General features: G+C 32.8%; 2 protein-coding genes across 6 annotated transcripts; both read right to left on the bottom strand.

Annotated features, from left to right (window-relative positions):
• Nucleotides 1-333: 333 nt before the first annotated feature.
• Nucleotides 334-7810, bottom strand: LOC107427776 (dynamin-like protein ARC5; the record flags this gene model as incomplete). Its single annotated transcript, XM_016038159.4, has 17 exons — nucleotides 334-678; nucleotides 785-949; nucleotides 1260-1574; nucleotides 1889-1946; nucleotides 2624-2724; nucleotides 2835-2897; nucleotides 3115-3175; nucleotides 3256-3413; nucleotides 3497-3579; nucleotides 3776-3824; nucleotides 4136-4199; nucleotides 4398-4490; nucleotides 4597-4730; nucleotides 5125-5346; nucleotides 6108-6230; nucleotides 6324-6488; nucleotides 7370-7810. Coding segments are annotated over 17 exons (2406 nt in total), but the record flags the coding sequence as incomplete, so codon positions are not given.
• Nucleotides 7811-9106: 1296 nt separating this feature from the next.
• LOC107427795 (phosphatidylinositol 4-phosphate 5-kinase 8) lies at nucleotides 9107-19130 on the bottom strand. Of its 5 annotated transcripts, none has more exons than XM_025077393.3 (12): nucleotides 18990-19130; nucleotides 18711-18879; nucleotides 18333-18441; nucleotides 17078-17255; nucleotides 15739-16818; nucleotides 14898-15065; nucleotides 14241-14406; nucleotides 13691-13801; nucleotides 13417-13604; nucleotides 12135-12268; nucleotides 10615-10786; nucleotides 9107-9630 (listed from the first exon to the last, which is right to left on the bottom strand). In XM_025077393.3, the coding sequence occupies exons 4-12, from the start codon at nucleotides 17092-17094 to the stop codon at nucleotides 9351-9353; spliced, it is 2316 nt and encodes a 771-aa protein (XP_024933161.3). In that variant the 5' UTR covers nucleotides 17095-17255; nucleotides 18333-18441; nucleotides 18711-18879; nucleotides 18990-19130; the 3' UTR covers nucleotides 9107-9350. The 5 variants fall into 5 exon arrangements, with proteins under 5 accessions (XP_024933161.3, XP_015893671.3, XP_060676363.1 ...); XM_016038185.4 differs by having other exon boundaries at nucleotides 10615-10783; XM_060820380.1 differs by having other exon boundaries at nucleotides 17078-17220.
• Between the last annotated feature and the right edge of the window lie 4844 nt (nucleotides 19131-23974).

Genomic DNA, 23974 nt, shown 5'->3' with positions numbered 1-23974 from the left:
GCACCTCCTAGGTGACGGTACCATGTTTTGTTGAACATGACTTACATCATCAATGCAACGTTCAACTACTCAACTGAACCAAATAATGGTCATTTGTGGCAACAAATAATGGCCATAACAAATGCCTTTTTACATGACATACAGAAAATAGTGTTCATTAGTCTTACAAGTTGTTCATCCACCAATTTGTAGGAATGTGTTTTAACTTTAAACTAGAAGGGTAAACAGCAAATAACGCTGCCAGAGTAAAAGATTGTCATTTTTCATGTCCAAAATACCCTTCCAAATGTTATGTAAGTGGCAGTGCAAACATCATAATCAGGAGACTAAAAATTTCAACAATGGTTTTTTTTTTTTTTTTTCATTATTATTTTTATTAACAAATTGTGCAGGAAGTAGCTACATCTTCAAAATGATTTGGTACAGAAATATTCAAAATAACTAACAGGTACCCATTAATTGAAGGTCACTTGTTCAAGGACATTTAAGAATGATAAAATGGGAAATTTCAGGAAAAGAGAATAAATACAAAAGTTTTCTCACTGATTAGGCTTGTGCAATTAACTTTCATTTTTCGGTTGGAACCACTTGGTGGGAGTTGGAATTAGCCTTAGTATCAAATAGATGCGAACAAAGCTGTTCATGAATTGATCTGAACTTCTCTCTGAGCCTCTTGATCTGAAAAAAAAAAAAAAGCCGATATATTGGATAAAACAGAGACGGTGAAATAGTTTGGCCAAAATACAGAGTTTCAATGATGGAAAATTAAATGTAATTTGGATACCCTTTTCAGCTCAATTTCGATATCTCTCTTCCTCTGGCCCAATGCATGTCGCAAATTGCTGACGTCAAAAACATTATCCATGTCATCTTCAAAAGCAGATTCTAAGTCCTCACGAAGTAGTGCAGGCAACTTATCTACAACTGGCATTAGAAGAAAGCAGTTGAACTGCAAAGAAAGACAAAACAAGTGAAGAAAGAATAATGGGAAGGAAAAAGAAAAACTAGGAGTAAATATAGGCATATCATCATATTGTACTTCTACATTATTATAATGCTTATATATAAGTCTCTATCAAATAACAAAAGAATGAAAAAGCCATCAAAGTCAGGAAAACATGGAAGAACAACACAAAATAAGGTAAAGAAAGATAAAAACTAATCTGCCATCAAACAATGCTTGAGAATTCCATCAAACAGTAAACAACAACTAATATCATTTGATATGCATTACTAGACGAGCAGCATTTATACCAAACCTTTAATTCAGCAGAGGCCAAGAAATATTCCCTGATGCCATGAAATATTTGTTGCACCAGTGCATAAACAATCCTTTCAGATGAAGGAGCAAGCCTGCGGTTCCAAAGCGTGCTGTCTAGAAGATCAGCCAGCCTTGTTTCTGTTGTCTGAACAGAAGATGTTGAGTCAATTCCTGAGGCCAAATGACTGAGCTTAACATCTGCCTTAGGCTTTGATTCCTGCTTGTCATTGGCATCTGAGGAAACACTTAAACCCACAGTGGACTGTTCCGTTCCACCAAATGAGTCCAAGAACTGACGTAGTCCAGCTCGATTCTACACATTTGAGGAAAAAAAAAGATTCATAAGATGACTAAACATGACCAAAAAAAAAAAATCCAACCAAAATGCATATGGTTCCTTAGGAAGTTCCTGAAAGTCTCATCGTAATGAAAATCTAGGCAAAATAAATTCCTTCGTATGGAACAGTACAAGAACATAACAGAAACCTTTATTAAAAGACAGAAAAGGGGGTGAAGATGATGAAAAGATTAGGCAACTGCTAGAATGGACTCTAGATTGTCTACTTGATGCTAGTACAACACAAAGATACAAATTAAATACCGAGAGTCAACAAGTCAACTATTCACCTTGTTATGTAGGGACCAGGTGACATAACGGGTGGTGCTTACTAAATCCTCCATGCATCTGCAGCAAATAAAATATCAAAATAAGGGTAGGTCTAACTCGAAAAACCCAGAAAATATTCATTGGGAATTACATATACATGATACTGAATCTGAAGTTACTTTCAAAAATAACTCATGCACCCAAAAATGGAAAAGACAGAACCAACAACATTTTTTTTTTTTTTTAACTGAAAATACATAGTATCACCACAAAATCACCAATATGCATAGAAATAATAATAATAATAATATAAATACCACTACATAGAAAGCAAATTTGTTTAGACTCTAAATGCCATCAATTAGGAAGAGGAGTAACAACAAAATCTTCAAAACAGATGAACATTTATAAGGCAATAATTGTTATGATTAATGCTAAACAAGTATAGAAAATGCCCAACTATAAAATATATAAAACAATTTCCTTTTTTTTCTTCTATAAATCTAATCAAAACATTGATTATTATAGAATAAATAAAGGGATAGAGCTAATAGGATCCCTGTGCTTCTCAAGCTATCTTGAGAACTATTAGCAATTACCATATCCTTTTTCCCAGAAAAAAATGTTTCTTCAAAACTCAGAATTTGAGGAGCATGGAAGTAGTAAAATGATGAGCACCGTTGATGTTGATATGATTCTGATTATATACAACGTAATGAAAGGGATATAGTTACAATAAGGCCAAGTATCTTTACTTTTCACGGCATGCCCTTTCAGTAGATTCTGCAAAGTTGTTATAGGCAGAAGCAACACGCCTTAGAAAAACCTCATGGCCACTTAGATACTCACCATCTTTCTGTTGAAATCCCAAGTAAAGATGAGCAACAAAAATTGAACGATATTTGAGAAGGTTCTGTAAGAACAAGTTAAAAAAACAACAGATCAAAATGAAGACGGAGCCCACACCTTTAGAAGATAGACTGATATTGGAAGCAATCTCTTCAGAATGTGCAAGAGTCTACAACCTAACTGCAAAGAGTTGAAAGAATATTCAAGGTAGTTAGGAAGATTAAAGAGCTTTCCAAAAGGGATTCAGCAGCAGGAACATCATTTAACTTTCTAGAAGACAAAGGGCATGGTTCAATTAAGTGTACGAATGCTCAAAAACATGATTGGAAAACTAAATGATGAACAAACCTTTAAACAAAAAATAAAGAAAATATTAATAAATAACATTTTGCATCACCTGACAAAGGAATGGTTCAAATGCATCACGAGCCCTGGCAACAGCTATTACACATGCTGTCCTGAAATCAATTTAAAAAATAAAAAACAAACATTTGTCAATCAAAACCCTTGAAATATTAGATTAGAAGATCTTAAATACCTTGAGTAGTTTGTTCCATCATGTATATCTTCTACTCCACATGCATTTACAATTTCTTCTCGTGTTATTGGAGGGCATTTGATTCCTCCAACAACAAAGCGGAACTCAGCCATAGCACGATGATACTGTGCACCGCCATACAAACGCATTCCTGCATTCTACATGGTTGAAGGAAAAATGGTTATATTATAAAGAAACTCCATTAAATAGAGCATTATGGTAAGACAAGCGTTTGGCTTACTGGTATAAGTTTCTGCGGGAACTGAGCACCATCTAAACCAACAAATGCACCTCCATTGGCTCTCTCATCTTGCAGTGTCTCACCTTCATAAAACAAAATAAGAAATTAAAAGAATTCTTGTCTGAAAATTTAGTGTGAAAACAAAAATTATCACTAGAACAGAAGATAGATGTCGCCATTGATGGAATAAGAAAGTCATATTTCTTAAACATGACAGCAAAATAAGCTAATATCAACCATATCTCAAGTTGCGCATGAAGGAAAATCAAGATGATTTACCAAATTTATCTGGAGGTGCAACAACTGTTCCTTTTAACAGCAATGACAGCTGAGAAATAAAACATGATTTATTCAGCTTGAATATATACATAAATCTCAAAGCAATAACAATAATGACGAAATTATATACACAACTGTGTCTGGGTGGTGTTACATATCAGAAGTTCATATCAAAGTCCAAAAAGTTTGAAAGCTCATTTTAGGCAGAATATTATCTCAACTCATGACAAGACCAAGATTTTTCTCCCTAAATAAACTACACAAACACACCAAACGAAAAATTGAATAAAATGAAAATTTTGTTATTGATAATAATGATAACCATGGATTATCAGACTGATATTGACTCAATTAATAGACCTTGGTCAAGAATAGATCATGAAACGCTCTTCCTTTCTCCTTCAGTTTGACCTCATCTAAAGTGCTACATGAAACAATAGAACAACCAAAATAGAAGTGAGCTAGGGAGCAAATGTTAAGATAAATAATGATAAAACTAAGATAAACTTTATAATTTAGCACCACCCACCCCATGGCTTTGTTGATTTTAAGCAATTAGAAGAAAAATAGAATAGCCATGTAAAAGAGCAACCAAAAAGTTTTGTTTAAGTCAAATTACAACCTGAGTTCTTGATTTATTTCATTCATCTTCCGTGTTGTACTCCGGTACTCCTTTTCAAGAAGTGGGATAATCAATGGAACACTATCCATATACCTGGAGAGACATTCATCTCAAACTTAAAAGGTATAATCTAGTAACTCAAATGTACAATTCACTACGCGTAGGGAAGAAAAGCTAAAGATGGGAAAAAAGTGCATACCTTTTCTGTAGCAATTCTTCCAAAAATAACCTAAGTTTGCTAACACCTATTCTACTTTTTTCTTGCTTTGAAAGTGATCGGCCCAACTTCTCCTCCAATAATGTAATATCTTCCATCTCTCTCAAGGATATAGCCTGCATCAAGAAATGAAGAAAAGAACCAAAAAGATTCAGTAGTAAACTTGAAATAAGAACATGATAAATATACAACTGCATATGCAAAACTATTACAACTCCTTTCCTTTCTAAACCCATCAGTATATTTCATATATAATTTTGTAAGAATCTAATTTTTTTGCCTTTCTAAATTTAGGCTTCATGAACATAATCTCGACATATGATTCAAAGATACCACTTCAACTAAAAGCGCCAAATAGACTATTTAAAAATTTTGGAACAATATTTTCTTTTTCTTCACAATTTAAAATTGTTTGTTTGCCTTAACATTCAAAAAACAATCAATCACATCAGGATAGTTATACTGGACACATTTTCAGAATAACAAATTGTCATCACTGCAAGTAGTAACCTGTTTAAACTCATCATTTGATCTGTAAACTGAGTCAGGCCCAGAACCAACTCTTCCAGAAGGCACAGATGTAAAAAAGGGAGAGTCACCCAGTATGAAACCATCAAGCGTACATGCAGGTGGTGAAAGAAAAACTTCTACATCTGATGTCCGTGCAAACTGGGGTATTTTAGTATCAAGCTTGGTTGACACAATAACAGTCCTTGAAAGCTCAGGATCAATCTGCATTAAATCAACACAAAATTTCATTACTTTTTTTTAATCTAGAACATGGCATTTAAAATACTTTAAATAAAAAGGTCACTACAAACATACAACTACTAATTTCTATTGATGCATGTAATAACTAATACTAGCCTATATAGTAGTAGCTTTAACTTTTGCAAATATTGGTTTCGTTACACACTATTGGAGTAGTTGTATTATGTTCTTGTATTTGAATCCGGGTTCAAATCCTAGTGACCATCTATCTCTTCTAATTCCTTTGATTATAGAAATGTGATATATTATCTTCCATGATTACACATGGGTGGAATGTTAACTGATTCGTAATTAGCTTGATATATATCGTTGAAACTATCTCCTAATAGCTTATGCTTTTTAAGTACAATGCTTACATTAACATAGCTAAAATTTTTCAATCGGATGTAAAAAAGTAGTTCTTTCTTCTTTGCCATGTAAATATTTAAATTTACAAAAATATTGCAGGAAAATAAAAGCATTAGCAACAGAAATGATACTTCTTATCCTTTAACAATAGTAAAATTATAATTTAAAATTCTCTATGAAATTGTTACATTTATATCCATTCTCAGCCATATGGAACTTGTATGTTTTTACTTTTAACTGGTCCAAAGGAGTATTAATCCATAATGTGCAGGCCTTTGCCATACAAACTTACTGGAAACTAGAAAACTAGAAACTGTCCTGTCTTTGCTTACAAAGCAAAGCCTAGGGGAAAACAATTATGATTCAAGACATACTTGCATCACCACCCTTCGCGTAGTCGCATTACTCCAGTCACTGCAATCTTCAAGACACAATATAATAAATTCTTTATGTTGCATTTTTGTCCGTACTAGTGACTCCACTGCACGAGCTTGACCCTGGCATGAATGTAAAAGCAATCACCATTTCAATCACAGGTAACATAGCAATGAAGTTAATCCTAGAAGTGTTCAATAAGTTTTATGATCAACCTGTAAATCTCGATTCTTTCGACCTGGAGCTGGAGCAATAAGTCCAGGAGTATCAATAATAGTAAGGTTTGGGCAATACTTGTATTCCACTGCAATGATTATTTCCTTAGATGAGAACTGAAAAGGCTCACTTTCCAACCTCACGTTTTCAGCTTCAATATATGCCTACAGAAAACCATAGAATAGTTGACTCACTGGATAAATATATCATGCTGTACTGAACTACGGTGCAAGTTTCAATTGATTTAGATATGTGTTGACATATTCCGTGGATGTTAAGAATTATAATTTTTCATGCATATGCTACAATTCATATGAAATTGGGCCAGACCATTACCTAGATGCTACCATTGCTTTTTCTTTTCTTTTATTTGTCCACCCCCCCCAGATAGAAACAAATACTTTTAGTAAATGCAAGACTCTGTTCCATGAAATTCAGATAAAATAGCTGGCAAATGCAGATGCTCTTTTTTATATGCCTCCTAATGATTACAAAACCAATACAATAGTGTCCTGAAATCCAACAATTTTGACAATTTTCCATCCCGATGATAGAGCTCCACAAACATATTCTAGACATCTGTCTGTATAAATATAAATATCTATATGAAATGCATATATAGGATAATTCAATTCCCACAGACTTCCAGCTAGTATGAACATAAACACGCACGTAATTATGATGGCTATTACTAATATAAACCAACAGGATTCTACTTCACACATTATCAACTAAAATGGAGAGAAGAAAAAGAAATAGTAACTGGATACGACTTTAACTTCCACAATACAGATAGTGATAAAACATTATATTAAAATAATAATAATAAAAAGTTTCCTTTTTTCTTTTGCTTTTTTTTTTTTTTTTTTTTTTTTTTTGGGGGGGGTTCTTATTCATATTCCTCACTTCCTCTCACTTCAGTTTTGCTTCAATTGCTGAAAAGAAAGACCGCCATTCATACACATTTTTCCCAGAAAATATACAAAAAAGCAAAAACAAAAACAAAGCTTTTAAAGAACCAGCTTAGCAAAAGACCAAAAAGCACCTGAATTTCTTTAAGGGTCTTCTCCTCAGCAATGTTGGGGTCGGCATCGGAGACGAGACGGCACAATGGGGCGTCTTGGTGAGGATCATACTTCATGTGGAGAGTAATGGGTCGGCGAGTCTTGGTGCCACCACCGACATGGTTGAACTGGAAACCCATGAGAGCTTCGACCAGTGCGCTCTTGCCGTCGGTCTGGTGGCCGACGACAAGCACCGCCGGAGCGTCGAAGGGTGTGTGGAACTCCTGAGCGAGGCCGTGGAGCTCATTGTAGGCCTCGTAGAGCTTCGCTTGCTTTTCCCACTTAGCCTCCATCTTCTTCTTCTTCTTCTCCTTTCTTCCTTCACTTTTGGCCTTCTGAAAATGCTGACTCAGTGAAAAAAATAAAATAAAATAAAAAAGAAAAACACTGATTTTGTTGGAGAACGTGAAGGAAATTAATTTTTTATTAGTTTATTTATTTTTTAAATATCAGTTCTTAATGAATTTTTTTTTTTTTTAGTTTTTATTTTAATAAACAACAAATTAATTTTTTTTTTTCTTTTTGGTTTTAATATTTTAAGTAGAATATTTGAATTTTGAATCTGCCAAAGGGGGAAAGATACGATACTGAGTAAACCTCGTTTCATTCTCACCTTTCCTTTTTTATCTTTTCACTACTCCCTTTTTGTTTTTGGTAAATTGCATTTTATATCTATTTTTCAATTTTAGAAATTATAAAATTACTATGTAGGACTATTTTTTTTTTTTTTGGGGGTATGTTTTCTCTATATATGTTTTTTTTAATATTTCTCTACCTCCTGTTGTTGCCTTCTTAATTTCCTTATTGCTTGTGTAAGGTAAATTTCAATTTCCTTTCTTTCTTTTCATTAGCTTCATGGTTAAAAAAAAAAAAAAAAAAGAGATTAAAGGCAATGAATAAAACTCATATGTTTTCTCAAAATTAAAATTTTGTGAAATATTTTGTTTGAATATTTTTCTACTAGGCTAAAGTAAAGAAATTGAAGATATTTTTTACCTGTTCTGTGGCAATGCCAGAATGCTTGAGGACGTTGGAAGGATGTAAATTTTTTTAAGGACATGAAAAAGGTAAATTTTGGGTTCTTTTGCTAACATGGTTTTTTGGGCTTTTCATAATTTAAACTTCCTTTTATATGATTGTTCTTTTAAGTTGAGCTGTTTGGAATGGAAGAAAATAAAAATGATTTTGGTCAAAGATCGTTTCCTAGTAGAAGATATGAAGAATAGTTTTAGGCTTTAGCTAGTCATGGACAATATACACGTGTTATCTCACCAAGAGGTACCAATAAAGTGCCTCATGATCTAACCAAGTTTGCAACTTCTTAAGATCATATTCGAATCTTGGATGGAGGATGCATCATCTAATCCTAACCGATTTAGCTTCTTTTTCGTTTTTTTTCTTAATAAAGACTGTTTTCTTTCAAAAAAATAAATAAATAAATAAATAAATACTTATTTTAGTACATAATTTTTTTCTTTATTTTGATTTAGTTACAACCATATGGTTATAACAAAATACATAATACTCTAAAAAAGACACTTATCAATGTTGCATTATACTAATCAAATAAAAATCTATAACATTCTTTGATCACATTACATCACATTTTCATCAATAATTTCTCATTGTTAAATTCATATGGCATGCAAGCTATATTCCCCAACAATTATATTCAATGAAATCAAAGGAATTATTATTAAAAACAAAAAAGAGGAAACTTTCTCATAAATAAAATTACCGAGATTTAATTGAAAGAATATAATATTCCATACCCTTTGCTATACAAAAAGTAAACTGATTACACTTATTACATGATCATACAACTATACAACAAATGGTGGAAAGAATTGACAGTTGTTGCTAAGCATACCAAGAAAATGAAGCTTTTCCCTTCTATATAAAAGGAAAGAAAAATGAAAATAAACAAAGAAAGCAAAGAGAAAACAAAACTAGGGTTGTCGTTCATGGAAGTTCAGGGAAAACCTTTTGCAAGAAATTGAAGAAACGTTTAGCATATAGCTTGGGTTCAACCACAGAAATCGTATCAGGGTCAATCTTTATAGCTTTGTATGCATGTTCAAGTTTCTTCTTTATATTATATTCCTGCAGTACGTCAATTATACCCATATAAAGAACGACATCGTAAACCTCAAACAGTTCAACTTCTGTCGAATCAGCCGCTTCAGGCTGAAGCTTGTGATTCGCCTGTGCTGGCATGTTTACTCCTAATTGCACTCGTAACCTGGGAAAATGCAAGTAATTTTTATACAACAGTGAAACTCAATGTTCGGTGTCAGAGGAAACAGTTGCTTTTGCAAAAGATAGGATCAAACGCTTAATCTTTCATAATATGCATGCATGCTTTTCATATTAAATTAAGTAGGGTGAAAAAGATAGGATCAAAGAATCATCAAAAACTAAAAACCCTTTTATTGGAAGAATGAGAATTCAAAACTCCCTTGATCGTTCAAAAAAGTGATGATTCCAAGACTTTCATTAACCATTTTGATTTTGGACGAAATTGAAACTCCATGTAACTTGAATTTATTTAGATTCGGAATTATGAGATAGGATTTCAATATTCTGTAAGGATGACAAATACCATAACATGGGAAGAAAACAAATAAGTACTTATAGCTTCCCCTAAATTATTCGGAAGTTCTAATAGAATCACTCCTACCAACTGAAAAATTAGTCAAATATAAGAAATAAGGATATTCCTTGACATGAACTTCCATGAGATTCTATAAGAACCTCCAGTGAGTCCTTAAATTGGAACTGAAGCCCATCAAACCAACCCCCTATTTGCTGCTAACAACAACTTTGTAACTGTGCCACAAGGATTCTTTTTCCAAAAGGAACCACAACCATCTTCCCAACAATATTCCCAATTCTGACACATCCATTCTCTATAGGAAGAAATACCAGATGATTTTTACGAGTGAACATTACATATTTCTTCCTCCCTCTATTTTTCTCTCTGTTTCTCAACCACTTTTCCCTTTCTTTCTCCTCTTTCTTTTTCCCAAGTGGCCAATATTCTTAATTTTAGCATAGTAAGTGAACTTGTGCGACTAACAATCATAGTTATCAACATGTGTCAATTTCGATTAACAAGAGATGATTGTAACATTTTAGTTCCTAACTAATCAAGGTTGAATACTTGAACAATGACAAAGGTGACATATCAATCTAATCATTGCAAAAAAATTAAGATAGAAGCTACCTTCCCGTGCCAGGGAGTAAAAGATCGACTTCCTTGTCGCCTAGAGAATATGCTTTCAACGTTTGCCCTCTCATGTGAGGACCTGGTGCAGTACTCACAGAGCTGGGTTCATGGGTTACCAGTAACAGACCATTAGAAGGAATTGGTAGCTCCCCTATTGAATTTTCACCTGCTTCGATCAGATTATAAGTCAAGAATGTTTAAATAATTAAATTATGAAAATTAAAAGGAAAAAGATTTAGAGTCCTAAAACAAGCGTGCATTCATGCAACTCACTCCCCTCAATTTTTGTGATTAACACACTATCCCAAACAAGCATATGACAAAATATGCATGCAACCCCACATTATTTTAGATATTGACAGATTGCTTATCTTCATAAAAATAATTGTTTCCACACTCTGATTAACAATTTTCTATTTAGTCTTATATGAAGCAATGCCTAAACACTCGTTCATTTTTATGGCTTGCAATAAGCATAAAGACAGGACCTAAAGGATATCTGTTACAGTAACAGTCAAAGCCAAAATCTGAAACTACTATAAGAAAACATCGAATTTATAAGAAATAGGTGGATGAACATATCAAATAGACGACCAATGTTGTGATACCCTGTTAAGTTAGATGTTAAAGAAGTGCTTCCAACTATGTGTATCATGCTACACATAACAAATACTTAATGCTTTCCTCAAATGCAGGCGTGTCTGGTAAGGAAGTGAACCTTAAACATACAATATAATAAATTAGTATCAATGAGGATAATAAAATTTGAACACAAGATTAGTTGGGTAACCCTCATTAATGCTAATACGGTATCAGATGTGCTCACATATAAGGCCCCATCTTTATCTTATCATTATACGAGTCTACACATGACAGTGAGTGTTAGTTATCTACTATGTTAGCTTGATATATAAAGTTGGCTTCACTTATGTGCTTAAATTTTTAGAATATATGATAATAACAGCAACTCGTTTTATAAGTGTACTATGGATACAGGTGCTTGCGTTATTTTCAAGTGTATATATTAGGCCCATGATAATCTTTTCTGTAACAGTGTACTGCAAAAAGAATGTCGAAATAGACAAACCCTAAAAGTTATTGAAAAAATGGCAGCAGGGCTGCACTTGGAGCATGGCCTGTAATCATTTTGATTGGAATAACAGTAAATGATTTTTCATCAGATGTTTGTTCTTAAGCAATCTGAGGTTTGAAAAGAGAAAGAAGAAAAGGAAATGCAAGAGTTTTATAATGTCTACAAAAACAAAGTTGAAGATGGAAAGGAACTCATGTTAGAACTAGACCAGATGAAGAGGCAACATTGTCGTAGAACTTAAATTGAGGATTATAAGAACTAGGTAATCATTAAATTATAAGCTACAGTAGATAACAGAACATTCACTAATTCTCTGCTCCCACTTTATGCAGAGGTTAGAAGATAACAGAACATTTGAAATCAACAGTAAGCAAAACATTAACACCTCATTTAATAATTTTTTACATCAGAAAGAGATGCCTACCATCACCATTATGAGTGCTCTCACGATTGTGTGTTGTACCAGGCAGCCCAGGAGCTCTAAAATGTAATCCCAACAGAAGACTATAATCAATTATCTGCTGAGATTCTAAGAACATGGAGTCCAGTAATATTTGTCTGCAAAAAGAGGAAGACATAGTTCTGCCACTCATTAGAATTGGGATCAAATTTTTTATATGGTTAACTATTTTTGGTGCAATTTTAGTGTTTTTTAAGATGCATACCTAAGCTATCAGCCGCGAATCAATACTATCAGAAGTGAACACCATGTATTACTGCAGATATAGATAATAATAAGACTTCAAAATGAAGTACTGGTTTGTCCTTACCTCCAAAAATTAAATAGAGAAGTACTGTTAAGTCAAGACTCAAAACTAGATGAGAAAAATCAAGACTCAAACAAAAAGAAATCTTCAATTGCAATGGCTTCAGATATGAGATCTAAATTTATTCATCTTACAGCTTGTCCAATGAAATAAGTCGCAGCTAATAAATTTCCAGCAAACCAACAGGAAAAACAAATCCCGGTGGCATTTTATACATCTGGCACACCATATATCTGATGTTCAGTTAGGTTCCTAGCAACTTCCATTTTCAAAAAGTCATAGTTATAAATTTCCTTCCGAAAGTATTACAGTTAATGCTTTAAGCATTTCAAAGCTTTCTCATTTCCTAAAGTTAATAGTATACAATATTAAGAGTTTCTAAAAAAACATTTTGTTACTTACCGTTCATAGCCCAGAAAATATATCTAAGATTTTTAAAGTATTGATAATTTCAATTTCAAAAATTCTCCATCTTCTTACACCATTACAAGCCATGTATCCAAATAATATTTGTTGTAACTTTTTCCTCCAATGAAGCTGCTTCCAAAAATTTGCAGTCCCTTCTCTAAATTGCTTTCAGCACTTGAAAACTTTTTCTTCCAACAACCTTAATATTAAGCTTTTGCCAACCGTAATTTGTAATCTATATTTCTACGTTCTAAATCATGAAGCTTGAAATCAAAACAATAAGCCCTTCATGACCTCCAGAAACTTCAAAGTAAATATATTTCTACCACATTAGACTAAATTAAGACAGTGCTGTTCAGTAAAGATCATAATAAAAGGGAAAAACAGCAAATGAAGCACTTTACAATCGTCAATATGGCAAAATGTTATCTTCTTAAATAATATCAAACAAATTCCTTATCTATCAACAGAGTGAGATCACCAAATACTTATACGAGCACAAATAACCACATATTTCCAAAATGAACTTACTTGAGAAGAGCTTCTTGCAATAATTTGTCCATATGAAATTCATATTTCAGATCAAGATCTTTCAATGTGGTATTCTGGTTCCTTTTTTCTTTATCTGTGAATCTCCCATAAGATGACCCTTTCAAATCGTAACGACGATGAATTTGTAATTCAGTATAAAACATGTTTCCCATGACGACAAAGCGTACCTGAAGAAAAAAAGGCATCAAAGAGCCACGTAAGAAACAAGCATGGCAGATCTAAAACTAGGGCCATTTGACACAAACATTACTACCTTTCTTCCACCCCTCAATTTTATGCGATGGAGCCCAAAAAATTTTGTTATTAGAGTATTTTCATATTTTCCTACATGGTCATAGTACCTAGGCAGCATCTTGAGCAGAACCTACACATAGAAATAAAATAACAAAAATAAATAAATAAATAAAAACAGTTGAGTTTATAAATTCACAACAAGTTCCTTGCATAACAAATAACTGTTCCAAAAATAAAAAATTTCTTAATATGTATTAAATTTCAGAAAAGAAAAGCTCAGCTTCTAAAACTGCACATAATAAGCAAGCCTATTAAGCAATTATAAATACACAGAAACGGTGGGGTTTTTGATAAGAAATATATTATCAAATAAAGATGGAGCACAAAGATCATGAAGAGGATGAGAAATACTCAACCATACAGAAATTCCACAAATTTAGTATTCAAGAAATTTTGAAAGAAGTTTAGTACAAATCATTGTTTTATGTAATTTCAGAGTTTCCTAAAATAAAAATGTCTTCCAAAATTACAAGAGATAATTTAGTATGGAAGTTTTTATAAGTTCAAACCTTGAGTTCAGATCTTTTTAGTGTCTTGATCACAAATCTATCGTCATGAGAGAGATAGAAGATACTGCCACTTTTCCCTGGAGAAGAAAGCTCCCTTAAACCATTCTCACCACAAATGGACATCATGTACTCCGCTGCATCTAATCTGAACATCTCCCGCAAATTCCTGTAAAAGGCTGCAAAAGTTAGGGGCAAACAGCGGCTGAAAAAAGGAACTGCACTGAACAAATTAAATGACCAGCTCATTGGTTAAAAAACGTGTATATAGATAAAATAATTACTTCTTTCCCTATGAGGAAATAAACAATACTGGAACACATGAAAAAAATAAAAAAGAAAGTTTGCTAAGCAAATAAAGGCATGCAACATCAAATATGTTATAGCTGAGTTAAAAAATGTGAAGAGGGGTACTCAAAAATTGTTTGAGATACATAATGAGCGTTTTTAATGTAGGCCAATTATTTCAGCAATTAAGCACCCATTGCAGCCACTAAAAGCTAAAGACCATCCAGTGTGTCAAAATGCCCATCCATATGGAACCTACGCAGATGATTTGAAGTCAAGTATCTCTCAACCAAACAATTGAAAATGCTTAGTGCTCTAAGCCACGTTCTTCCTTTGTAACGCAAGCATTATGACTGTACAATTAATAAATACCTGAAGACCATAGGACAATAGTCTTTCCAGTAGAAATCAACTGATTTGTGGGGAGGTGTAAACTGGGAACCATTTTTGGGGAAATACATCCTTATTCTAGCTCGATCTCCAAAATCAGATGATCGGACTTCACGCATAGGAACTGGTGTAATCTTGCCAACTGTATACCTGAGAACTTTCAAATAGGAATTTTAGTAGAAGTCATAGAACCTAGAATATTAATTGAACTTCAATTTAAAATTTAAAAAGAACATGCACACACAAAGAATACCAGTAAGAATTAACTAAAGTAAAAGAAATGCAGAAATACAATATCATTTTGTATTTTAAACTTAAAAATTATCATTAGTATCTAAATCAATTTATAGTGAAAAATACGCAGCTGAAGTAATTATTTAAACAATGTTGCACAAGGAAAATAACTACATCTTAGAAAGAACAAAGGAGGTTAAAAATATAATTTTTGCCATATTTTAAAATTACTTTCATGTACTCTATTACTGTTGCCTTCTCATTTAATAAGGAACACAACAGAAATAGCTTATCATATTTGCTGGCTGTGGAACAATCCATGTACTTGGTCCTTCTCTCATATTTGAGATATAAAATTACTTTCAACCAAGCGGGTCTACAATTTTTACCAATTAAATATAAACATGCATGCATGTTATGTCTTTAAATAATGTGTATTATTATACACACAGAAAGATTTCCAATTCTCAGCCTCAGATTATAAATTAAGATCTCAGTACCAGTGACTGCACATGCAATAGGCAGTCATTTTGTCCAGACAGTTGCAGTAATATAAGGGACTTAAAGAATAGGGGATCAAGTGATATACCGAATACCAAGCTGCAAATTAAGCCGTAAATAATTGCTTCGACGACCCTGAAAAATGCCTAGACATGAACTCTTGCTTAAGTCTTTCCCATGAAATTTATTTTGCTGTTTGTATTTTTGTGATATCTCTGCATAGTTCCTAACTGTCTCTTTAATCAAAACCCCTTGCGTGTATTCCCTTTCATAAACTAATGTATTGTTATCCGACTCATGTTGACCTTCCTCGGAGGTATGGAAAGACGTGCACGAGGAGTCATGACATATAAAATCTCTACCAGGATCATGAGGATTCCAATTTTCATTTAATGATGTAGTCCTGTGTGATATTCGACCTGAACTTCTTAAAATACCACCAATAGAAATCTTCTCAGAAAGACTTCTTTTAACACTAGGTCTTTTAGTATTTTGTTCCTCTGAATTCAATGAAGAACAAGACAGTAAGCTCTTTCCATCATCATCGTGATCATGAGAGCTACAACACTTCTCTAGGGATGGATATTTACCTCCAGCAGGATAGAAAATTCCTTCTCCATCCTTTAGGCCCCGACGCCACATCCCATAATAATATCCCCCATCTGCAAATTTGTAAATTCCATACCCATGTCTTAACCCATTTAACCAATGCCCATTGAAAAGATCACCATTTGCCCATTTCATAACCCCTCTACCACACATTTTCCCACCTTTCCAACTCCCAATATATGTATTTCCACTGTTCCAGGAATACCTACCACAACCTTCATGCACTCCTTCCCTCCATGAACCTTCATAAATGTCTGAATTACAATACTGCTTTTCTCCAAATCCATGCAAATAGTTCATCCTCCAATACCCTCTGTAGACAGATCCATCTGTTCCAACGAAGGTACCAAAACCATGTAGGTAACCTCCAGAAAAATCACCCTCATAGTTTGCTCCAGACAACCAAATTATCTGGCCTTTACCTGTCATTTTTCCTTCTTCCCAATCGCCATCATAGACAGTTCCATCTGACCAAGTATATTTACCTCTACCATGTGGGAGTATTCCCTTAAAATTTCCAACGTAAACATCTCCATTGGGGAAAGTTTTCTCTCCATGCCTGAAATTAGTTTTAAAAAGTATTAGAAATCAAGCCAGAAACCATGTATCGTCATTCATATGTGTACAGCACACATATATAAACCCTTATTTTAATCAAAGTAGATAGGAATTACAAAACATTAAGAGGATGAGAAATCCTGAATAGTAACATTGCACTTATAACCCTCAAGAAAATGTGTATCTTACAGATTCGTACCCGATATTTTTCATTAGATAAGGACAAGAGAAGAGAAGAAATTTAATTAAGTAATTATTACCTTTCAGCGTCTTCCATGGCAGTATTACAATAGTTGACTCAGCTGTTTCGATGATTTTTACAAGTTTCATCACAAATACTCTAGACAAAGTCTAGAGAAGTCATTGACCAGTATGAAAAACAGAATCCCCATTCACGTACACTCTGCATACAAAACCTTCTTTGTTCACCTACACCACCTATTTTAAATTTAAACCATCATGTCGAAGAACAAATTACTAAATGTAGAATATAATCATGCAGTTGTATGACTCTCTAAACTCAACCATACTGAACGAGCAAATACATGCATATCTGTGTTTCATTAACTATATTGCTACAAAAATTCAATATATCAACTGATCTTCAAATTCTGATCTGATTGGTTTGGCAAATCAGAAGTATGAGCTTAACTGACATCTGCGATGGTTGCTAGTCATGTCTGAATTCCAGATGATGTTATTGCATTTATTACTTTCCTAGGCTGATGCAAGCTAAACAAAAAGCTGATTATAATCAACTAACAAGATGATTAAGTTATTCCAGGTAAAATTGGCGATTTAAATTGAAATATCAGTTATCACACTTCAGTTAATTTAAAATTGGAAAAATTCTACTAAACTGAACTGTCAGTGAGGAACAAAATGCCAAAACACAGGTAGCATGCCAATGTTTAATGTTTCCCTATAGTGCGCGTTGTTCTCTATTCAAAATTTTGGCCAGGAAAAAATTTAACTTCTCTTACAATTGTTTTTTATCCAATTTTTTTCTTAACTTTATAATATGCTTTAGAACCAAGATGTTGATCCATATAACATCTAAAAATGCAGCTTGCAAAAAGGAATGTCAGAATTTCAAAAACTAAAAACTTAACATATAAATAAATATATTTTTCTCTGATATTAAATCTTCCATTCCTGTATTGGGAAAAGTCAATATCCAACATCATTCAGTTTCTACAGATGCAGATGAAACTATGGAATTAGCAAGTCACTGAAAGCGTAAGAATCAGCATACAGAATACTTCCTACATCAACTCAATTCTGCCAAATTAATATTACAAGATCAAGTTGCTCAATATCTTAATTTGACCTGTGCAAGAAAAGAAAGAAAGAAGAAGTACATAACCTTTTACCTTTTCTTCACAATTCTTTTGTAACAAAAATATGAATTTTTTAATAAGGTAAAAAAAAATTAAATAAATAAATAAATAAATAGATTTAAAGCTTATATAACTAACAAAATTTCAGCTTTTGGGCAACTGCTTGTTAGCTTACCAAATCTTTGACAACAAATTCAAAAACCCATTCACTTATATTTCCAAACGATCTAAGAAACCCAGTAGACACATTGAATATGAAAATGCATGCCGCACCCAAAACCCACCTGGAAAACAAAAAAAATAAAAATAAAAATAAAAATTCTTAAAAGTAAATAAAACCCAGCCTCAAGCAACACAATGAAACAGATTAGAACCACAAGAATTGAATAATATAAAACTTACTCAATAAAAATTGAAAATTTTAAGAACTTCTATAGTACTTATAAACACACAGTAAAGCATTTTTCTGATACGAATTTAAAATTAATGATCCAGAAACTACAAACAAAAGCTATTTGATCTCAATGAGAGAAAAAAAATAAAATAAAATAACCTGGATTGATAAATAGGAAATGAATCCCTATCTTCCCAAAACAGCAAGAAAAATCTACCAAAATAACTGAAAATCCCTAATCGAAATTCAGGACCATAAGGCAGACAGCAAACAGAAAATCCCTTTATTTATTCACTCTTTCCAAAATTCCAAGTCGACCTCTGCTAGTCTGCACCAACAAATAAACAATTAAAAACTAATAATAATAATAATTTTTATTAAAAATTAATAATAATTCAAATAAATTAAATATAAAAGAAAAAAAAAGTTGAAGGTGACCATCTCCTCCCAGATCCTCTGCTTGAACTGACACTTCTCCACACACACACTGTCTCTCTCTCTAAAACTCTTTCAGTTTTTTTTTTCTTTTTTTCTTTTTGGAAAAAGGCAACAAAAAAATTTAAAAAAAAAAAAAAAAAAAAACTACCTTCCTTCGTTTACAGTTCGGAATCCGAAATTCCAAAAGGACCCACATCGTTGTTTTTTTTACTGAATTTGTTTTTTTTTAATAAGTGATTTATGATGAGCCAGTAGGCTCCACTTGATTGGATGACAGAGTGGGAAAAGCGTGCACCTGAGTTCTACCTGACTCTTTTTACATTTAAAGTATCTGCCACGAAAGGCATACAGCTCAGGGTCCCACTTTTCGTTTTGTCTGGTCCCACACGCTGATCACGTGACTATTTTCTTTGAGTTTCTCTCCGTATTTCCATGAGATCACGTGGTCGATGTTAGGAGCTATCAAACACACACGTGTAAGTCTGGCAGTCAACCCCCACCGTTCGATAAATTGGGCTTCAGATCAAACTCATCTGGGCCGTTGATGTCTTGTGATCTTAGATTATTGTTAATGGGTTTTTGTGCACTTGATTTTTCTTTCATTTCTATCTTTTTGAGGGGTCAATTTTGTTATTCCTTATCATGCATGCAATCTAGATGGAAAGTTTGAAAAAAATGAATTTTAAATTCTAAAGTGATTGAATATTTTAATTAAGAACTTATTCCCATCTAATTAATTACACGTCTATCGTTTAATTTTTATTTTTATTTTTTTAATTTGAAGAAGAATTTATTCTAAAGTGTATGGTTTTTCTATATGAGATTGGTTGCTAATTAACCAATCTATTCTTTGGTTAGTGGTAGGGGAATTTCAATGTAATTTTTTGACGAGTGATAGAAAATGTTGGTGGGCTATTTAGGTATATGGACATCTATTTAGGCTATGATTGGAAAGGGAATTGTATGATTGATCTTAATAGTTATTAAGTCTTATTTTAATGTTAAAAGAAGTCATCAAATTAGTTTCAAGCAAAAAAAAAAAAAAAAGAATTAATCAAATTAGTAAATCCCAACCCCATTAGTATATTTCAGCTACAACCCATGAACATTATGCGTAAAATATATATTGTCTACATTATTAAATAATTTAACTTGTTTATGAAAAGAATTGATTGGTATATGTAACTATTTATAGAGAATAAAGGTTTTCTTGAAGCTTTTGGTAAGATGCATAGTTTGTTTAAAGCTATGTGGATCAAACATGAGGACTTTGCCAACTTGGTAAGTGATTCTTGATATATAAAACCTAGTGGATGATATATTCAATTTACATTGGAGAATTTCACTTTAAATCTTAAATAGTGAAATAAAAAGAGTGTTTTTTGGTCACCGTTTCTAGAGGGAACAACGTTTTCAAACTAGTCTAGAAAAGCATTCAAATGAGCTTTATGCATAAACTCATGTCTGTTTTTTAGTACATTGGAAAACTATGCACCTCAATATGCATGGAAATATTTTCATATGGGGAATATCTCACTTTAGATATTCCTTCTTTTTTAATTTTTAATTTTTAATTTTTTTTATTTTTTGAGAGAGAGAGAGAGTCTCACTTTCGAAATAGTGAAATAAAGAGACTTTCAACCACCTCCTCTTCTAAAGGGCAAATAATAACAATAATAATAATAATAATAAAATGGAAATTTTCAAGCTAGCTAGGCTAAAGTTTTCGTTGAGTTCTACACATGAACCAAAATCCATTTGTTTGTTTAATTTAAAACAATTCTGAGTAAGTAGTATAATCTTCATTTGGAGAAATAAAATGAATTATGGATGTAAAACACTAAAGTAGGGTCAATCATTGTGATTGAAATGCCTTAAATCAAAAGATGGAAACTTAAGATTGAAGGTCTAAAAAGTGTTGATAGTTTGCACATGGATTACAGGTATAAAGAAAGGCTAAAGAGAATGGTTATGAGTTATTTTAAGAGTTAATTTGAACCTTATAATGTTCACCTTTCTTTTCTTGAAAGCCGGTTTGTCCATATTTCAATTTTAGATCTTATTAGTTTTAAAAAAAATCAATTTACACCTCTAAAGTGAATGTGAATGACAGAAAATGTTGTTAATAAAACACAAAGGTATTGGAGGAAGATGCCGATTTAGAGATCCAATTGAATTTAGGCCAAACTTTAAAAGAGCTAAAAAATATCAACATAATTATAAGAAATTTTTCTTCAACTGTGTCCCAAATTTCAATTCCCCCTCTAAATTCTAAAGCTTAATTGTAATAATATTTTCTATGACATAATATTAAATTTGGATTAAATCAGCCCAATCCACTAAATTATAAGCTCGGCCTCGACCACTTGATCATTCGATGTCCTTTATTATCTTCTTTTTTCTTTAAAAAAAAAAAAAAAAAGACTAAATCACTAATCGTTGGCTCAAAGTGCATCTTTTGAGAAAGAAAGAAAAAAAAAAAGTATGACACTATATATACCAAGAAAAGAGTATGAAGCTTAGTTAGTAAGAAATATAAAAAGAAATGTAAATCATTGATAAGGAAGCATTTAATCAAATGCAAATCGCACTTTGAGAAACAGTACAAGACATGATACAGATTGTCTTTTTCCCAATATGAATCTTAATTACCAAAACTTTTGTAAGGATGTCCAGCACTAAACTGCTTTCATTTTATATTACAATGTTGCACCTCCACATGCATATTGTCTCTTTAGTAGTTGAACATTATATTATATGTATACCTATTTATATACACATATAAATTAAGCCCACCAGCCTTAAACTCTGTGTCTCCAGTCAACCTTAGAGATCTTACAAATCTTTACTTTGATCAGTAGATAGGTAAAATCGAGGAAGCAAGATCATCGATATAAAATTAAAAAAAAAAAAGAAAAAAAAAGAGGTAATTGATTAACGAGAAATTAAATATATGGAAAGTATGTTTGCAAAATGGTTTATATTGACATGTCAATTATCTATTATCAAAGGTAAACATTGTATTACAAAAATATTAGAATATGCATAATATATGAATATATGTGTGGAATAAAACACAAACAAAGTATGAAAAATTAACAAAATAAATACAAATACAACCTGAAAGTCCTTTAGCTTTGATCTGTGTATGAAGAATAAATTGATCCGACGCCTGTGTGGTACCACAATGTTCTTAAGACAATTTTCGTTCCACTGGTATAGATGTTTTTCCGACGGGTGTCTTCCAGGATACAACGGAATCGAAAAACTCTCGGATTTAGCACCTTCGAAGCTTTCTCTTCGAACCTTTTAGTGTACTAGATCTTTTCCACTCTTCCTATGTAAAATATACCAGGAAAAAACAATACGCAAGAAAAAACACATTTTTCTTATTTTTTTTTTCTCAAAAAACGTGAGGGAGAGTGAGAGGTTTTTCAAAAATTAATTAAAAAATGAAAACACTTTGTTTTCTTTTTCTTTTTCACTTTTTCCAAAACGTAAAAACCACTTAAAGCCCATTAACTCCCCACTAACCCCACTGACCCAAATCATTCAATAAAGAAAACGTTTAAAAATGTTACAATCCCCCACATGAATGATTTGACTTCTAAGGATTATGCAAGATTCTGGTGGTAAAGCTCTACAGTTGGAACCTGTATAGGATAGGTAGATGTTACTCTTTGAACCTTCCCTTATAAAATTATATCTTCTTTACTAACTAATGGTAGATGCGATATCTTTGAACCATTTCGTCGTTTGTGTAAATGACAACATAGGTCACACTGATTACTTCCTGGTACACTTTAGTTCTCACTGTTGTGTTCATTTTGGCCTTGAACACCTGCCTGGTTCTGCGAAAGTTTCTAAAGAATTGTGCCCTTAACAATTCTCCTTTGAAGCGGCCACTCTTCTCTCTCACATAGGTGATTCCTATTTCCAATGTAATCAACATAACTATGCATAGATTACTAAACACACACTTTTAGGAATCATTAAAAGCATACTTCATGCTTAACCTCTATCTATCACTGTTTCATCATAGGAATGGACAGAGAATTAACCCCCACAGTGATTCATACCAGTCTTTACAATTGCGTTTTCCTATTGAACCTAGATCTTGGGATCTCCAGTCAACTAGGTTGGGTTTCCATTGTATCAACTTTACTCACGGGCTTCAATCCCATTCCCCTCGATGATTTCTCAACTAGTTCTCTATTTAACCCTTTGGTTAACAGATCCGCAATGTTATCCGTTGACTTTACATAGTCTATCGAGATAACTCTAGTTGAGATTAACTGTCTAATAGAATTGTGTCTACGACGAATATGTCTAGACTTTCCATTATACATAATATTCTGTGCCCTGCCAATCGTAGATTGACTATCACAATGTATACTTATAGCTGACACAGGTTTAGGCAACCTTGGAATGTCCTCTAAGAATTGGCGTAGCCATTCTGCCTCTTCTCCACATTTATCTAATGCGATGAACTCTGATTCCATCGTGGATCGAGCTATTACTATTTGTTTTGAGGATTTCCACGTTATAGCTACACCCGCTAATGTAAATACATAGCCACTAGTGGATTTTGAATCCCTTATATCTGATATCCAGTTAGCATCACTGTATCTTTCTAATACAGCAGGAAATCTCGTATAGTGCAGTCCGTATTCACAAGTATATCGTAAGTATCTTAATATTCTAACGATTCCTTTCCAATGTTCATCATTTGGATTACTCGTGTATCTACTTTGTTTACTTATAGCATAGGCTAAGTCTGGTCTTGTACAATTCATTAAGTACATCAGACTTCCAATCACCCTTGCATATTCCACTTGAGCTACACTCTCTCTTTATTCTTAGATAAATGTAAACTCACATCAATGGGTGTTCTGGCTATATTAATGTCATCTTTACTAAAATTAGCCAGTATTTTATCTACATAATGCGTTTGACTAAGAATGATACCATTCGAAGTCCTCGTG

This window comes from Ziziphus jujuba, chromosome 9 (genome assembly GCF_031755915.1).
Source record: "Ziziphus jujuba cultivar Dongzao chromosome 9, ASM3175591v1".
NCBI lineage: Eukaryota > Viridiplantae > Streptophyta > Magnoliopsida > Rosales > Rhamnaceae > Ziziphus > Ziziphus jujuba.
The sequence above is the reverse complement of the archived record's forward strand: the minus strand, read 5'-3'. Positions and strand labels throughout refer to the sequence as shown.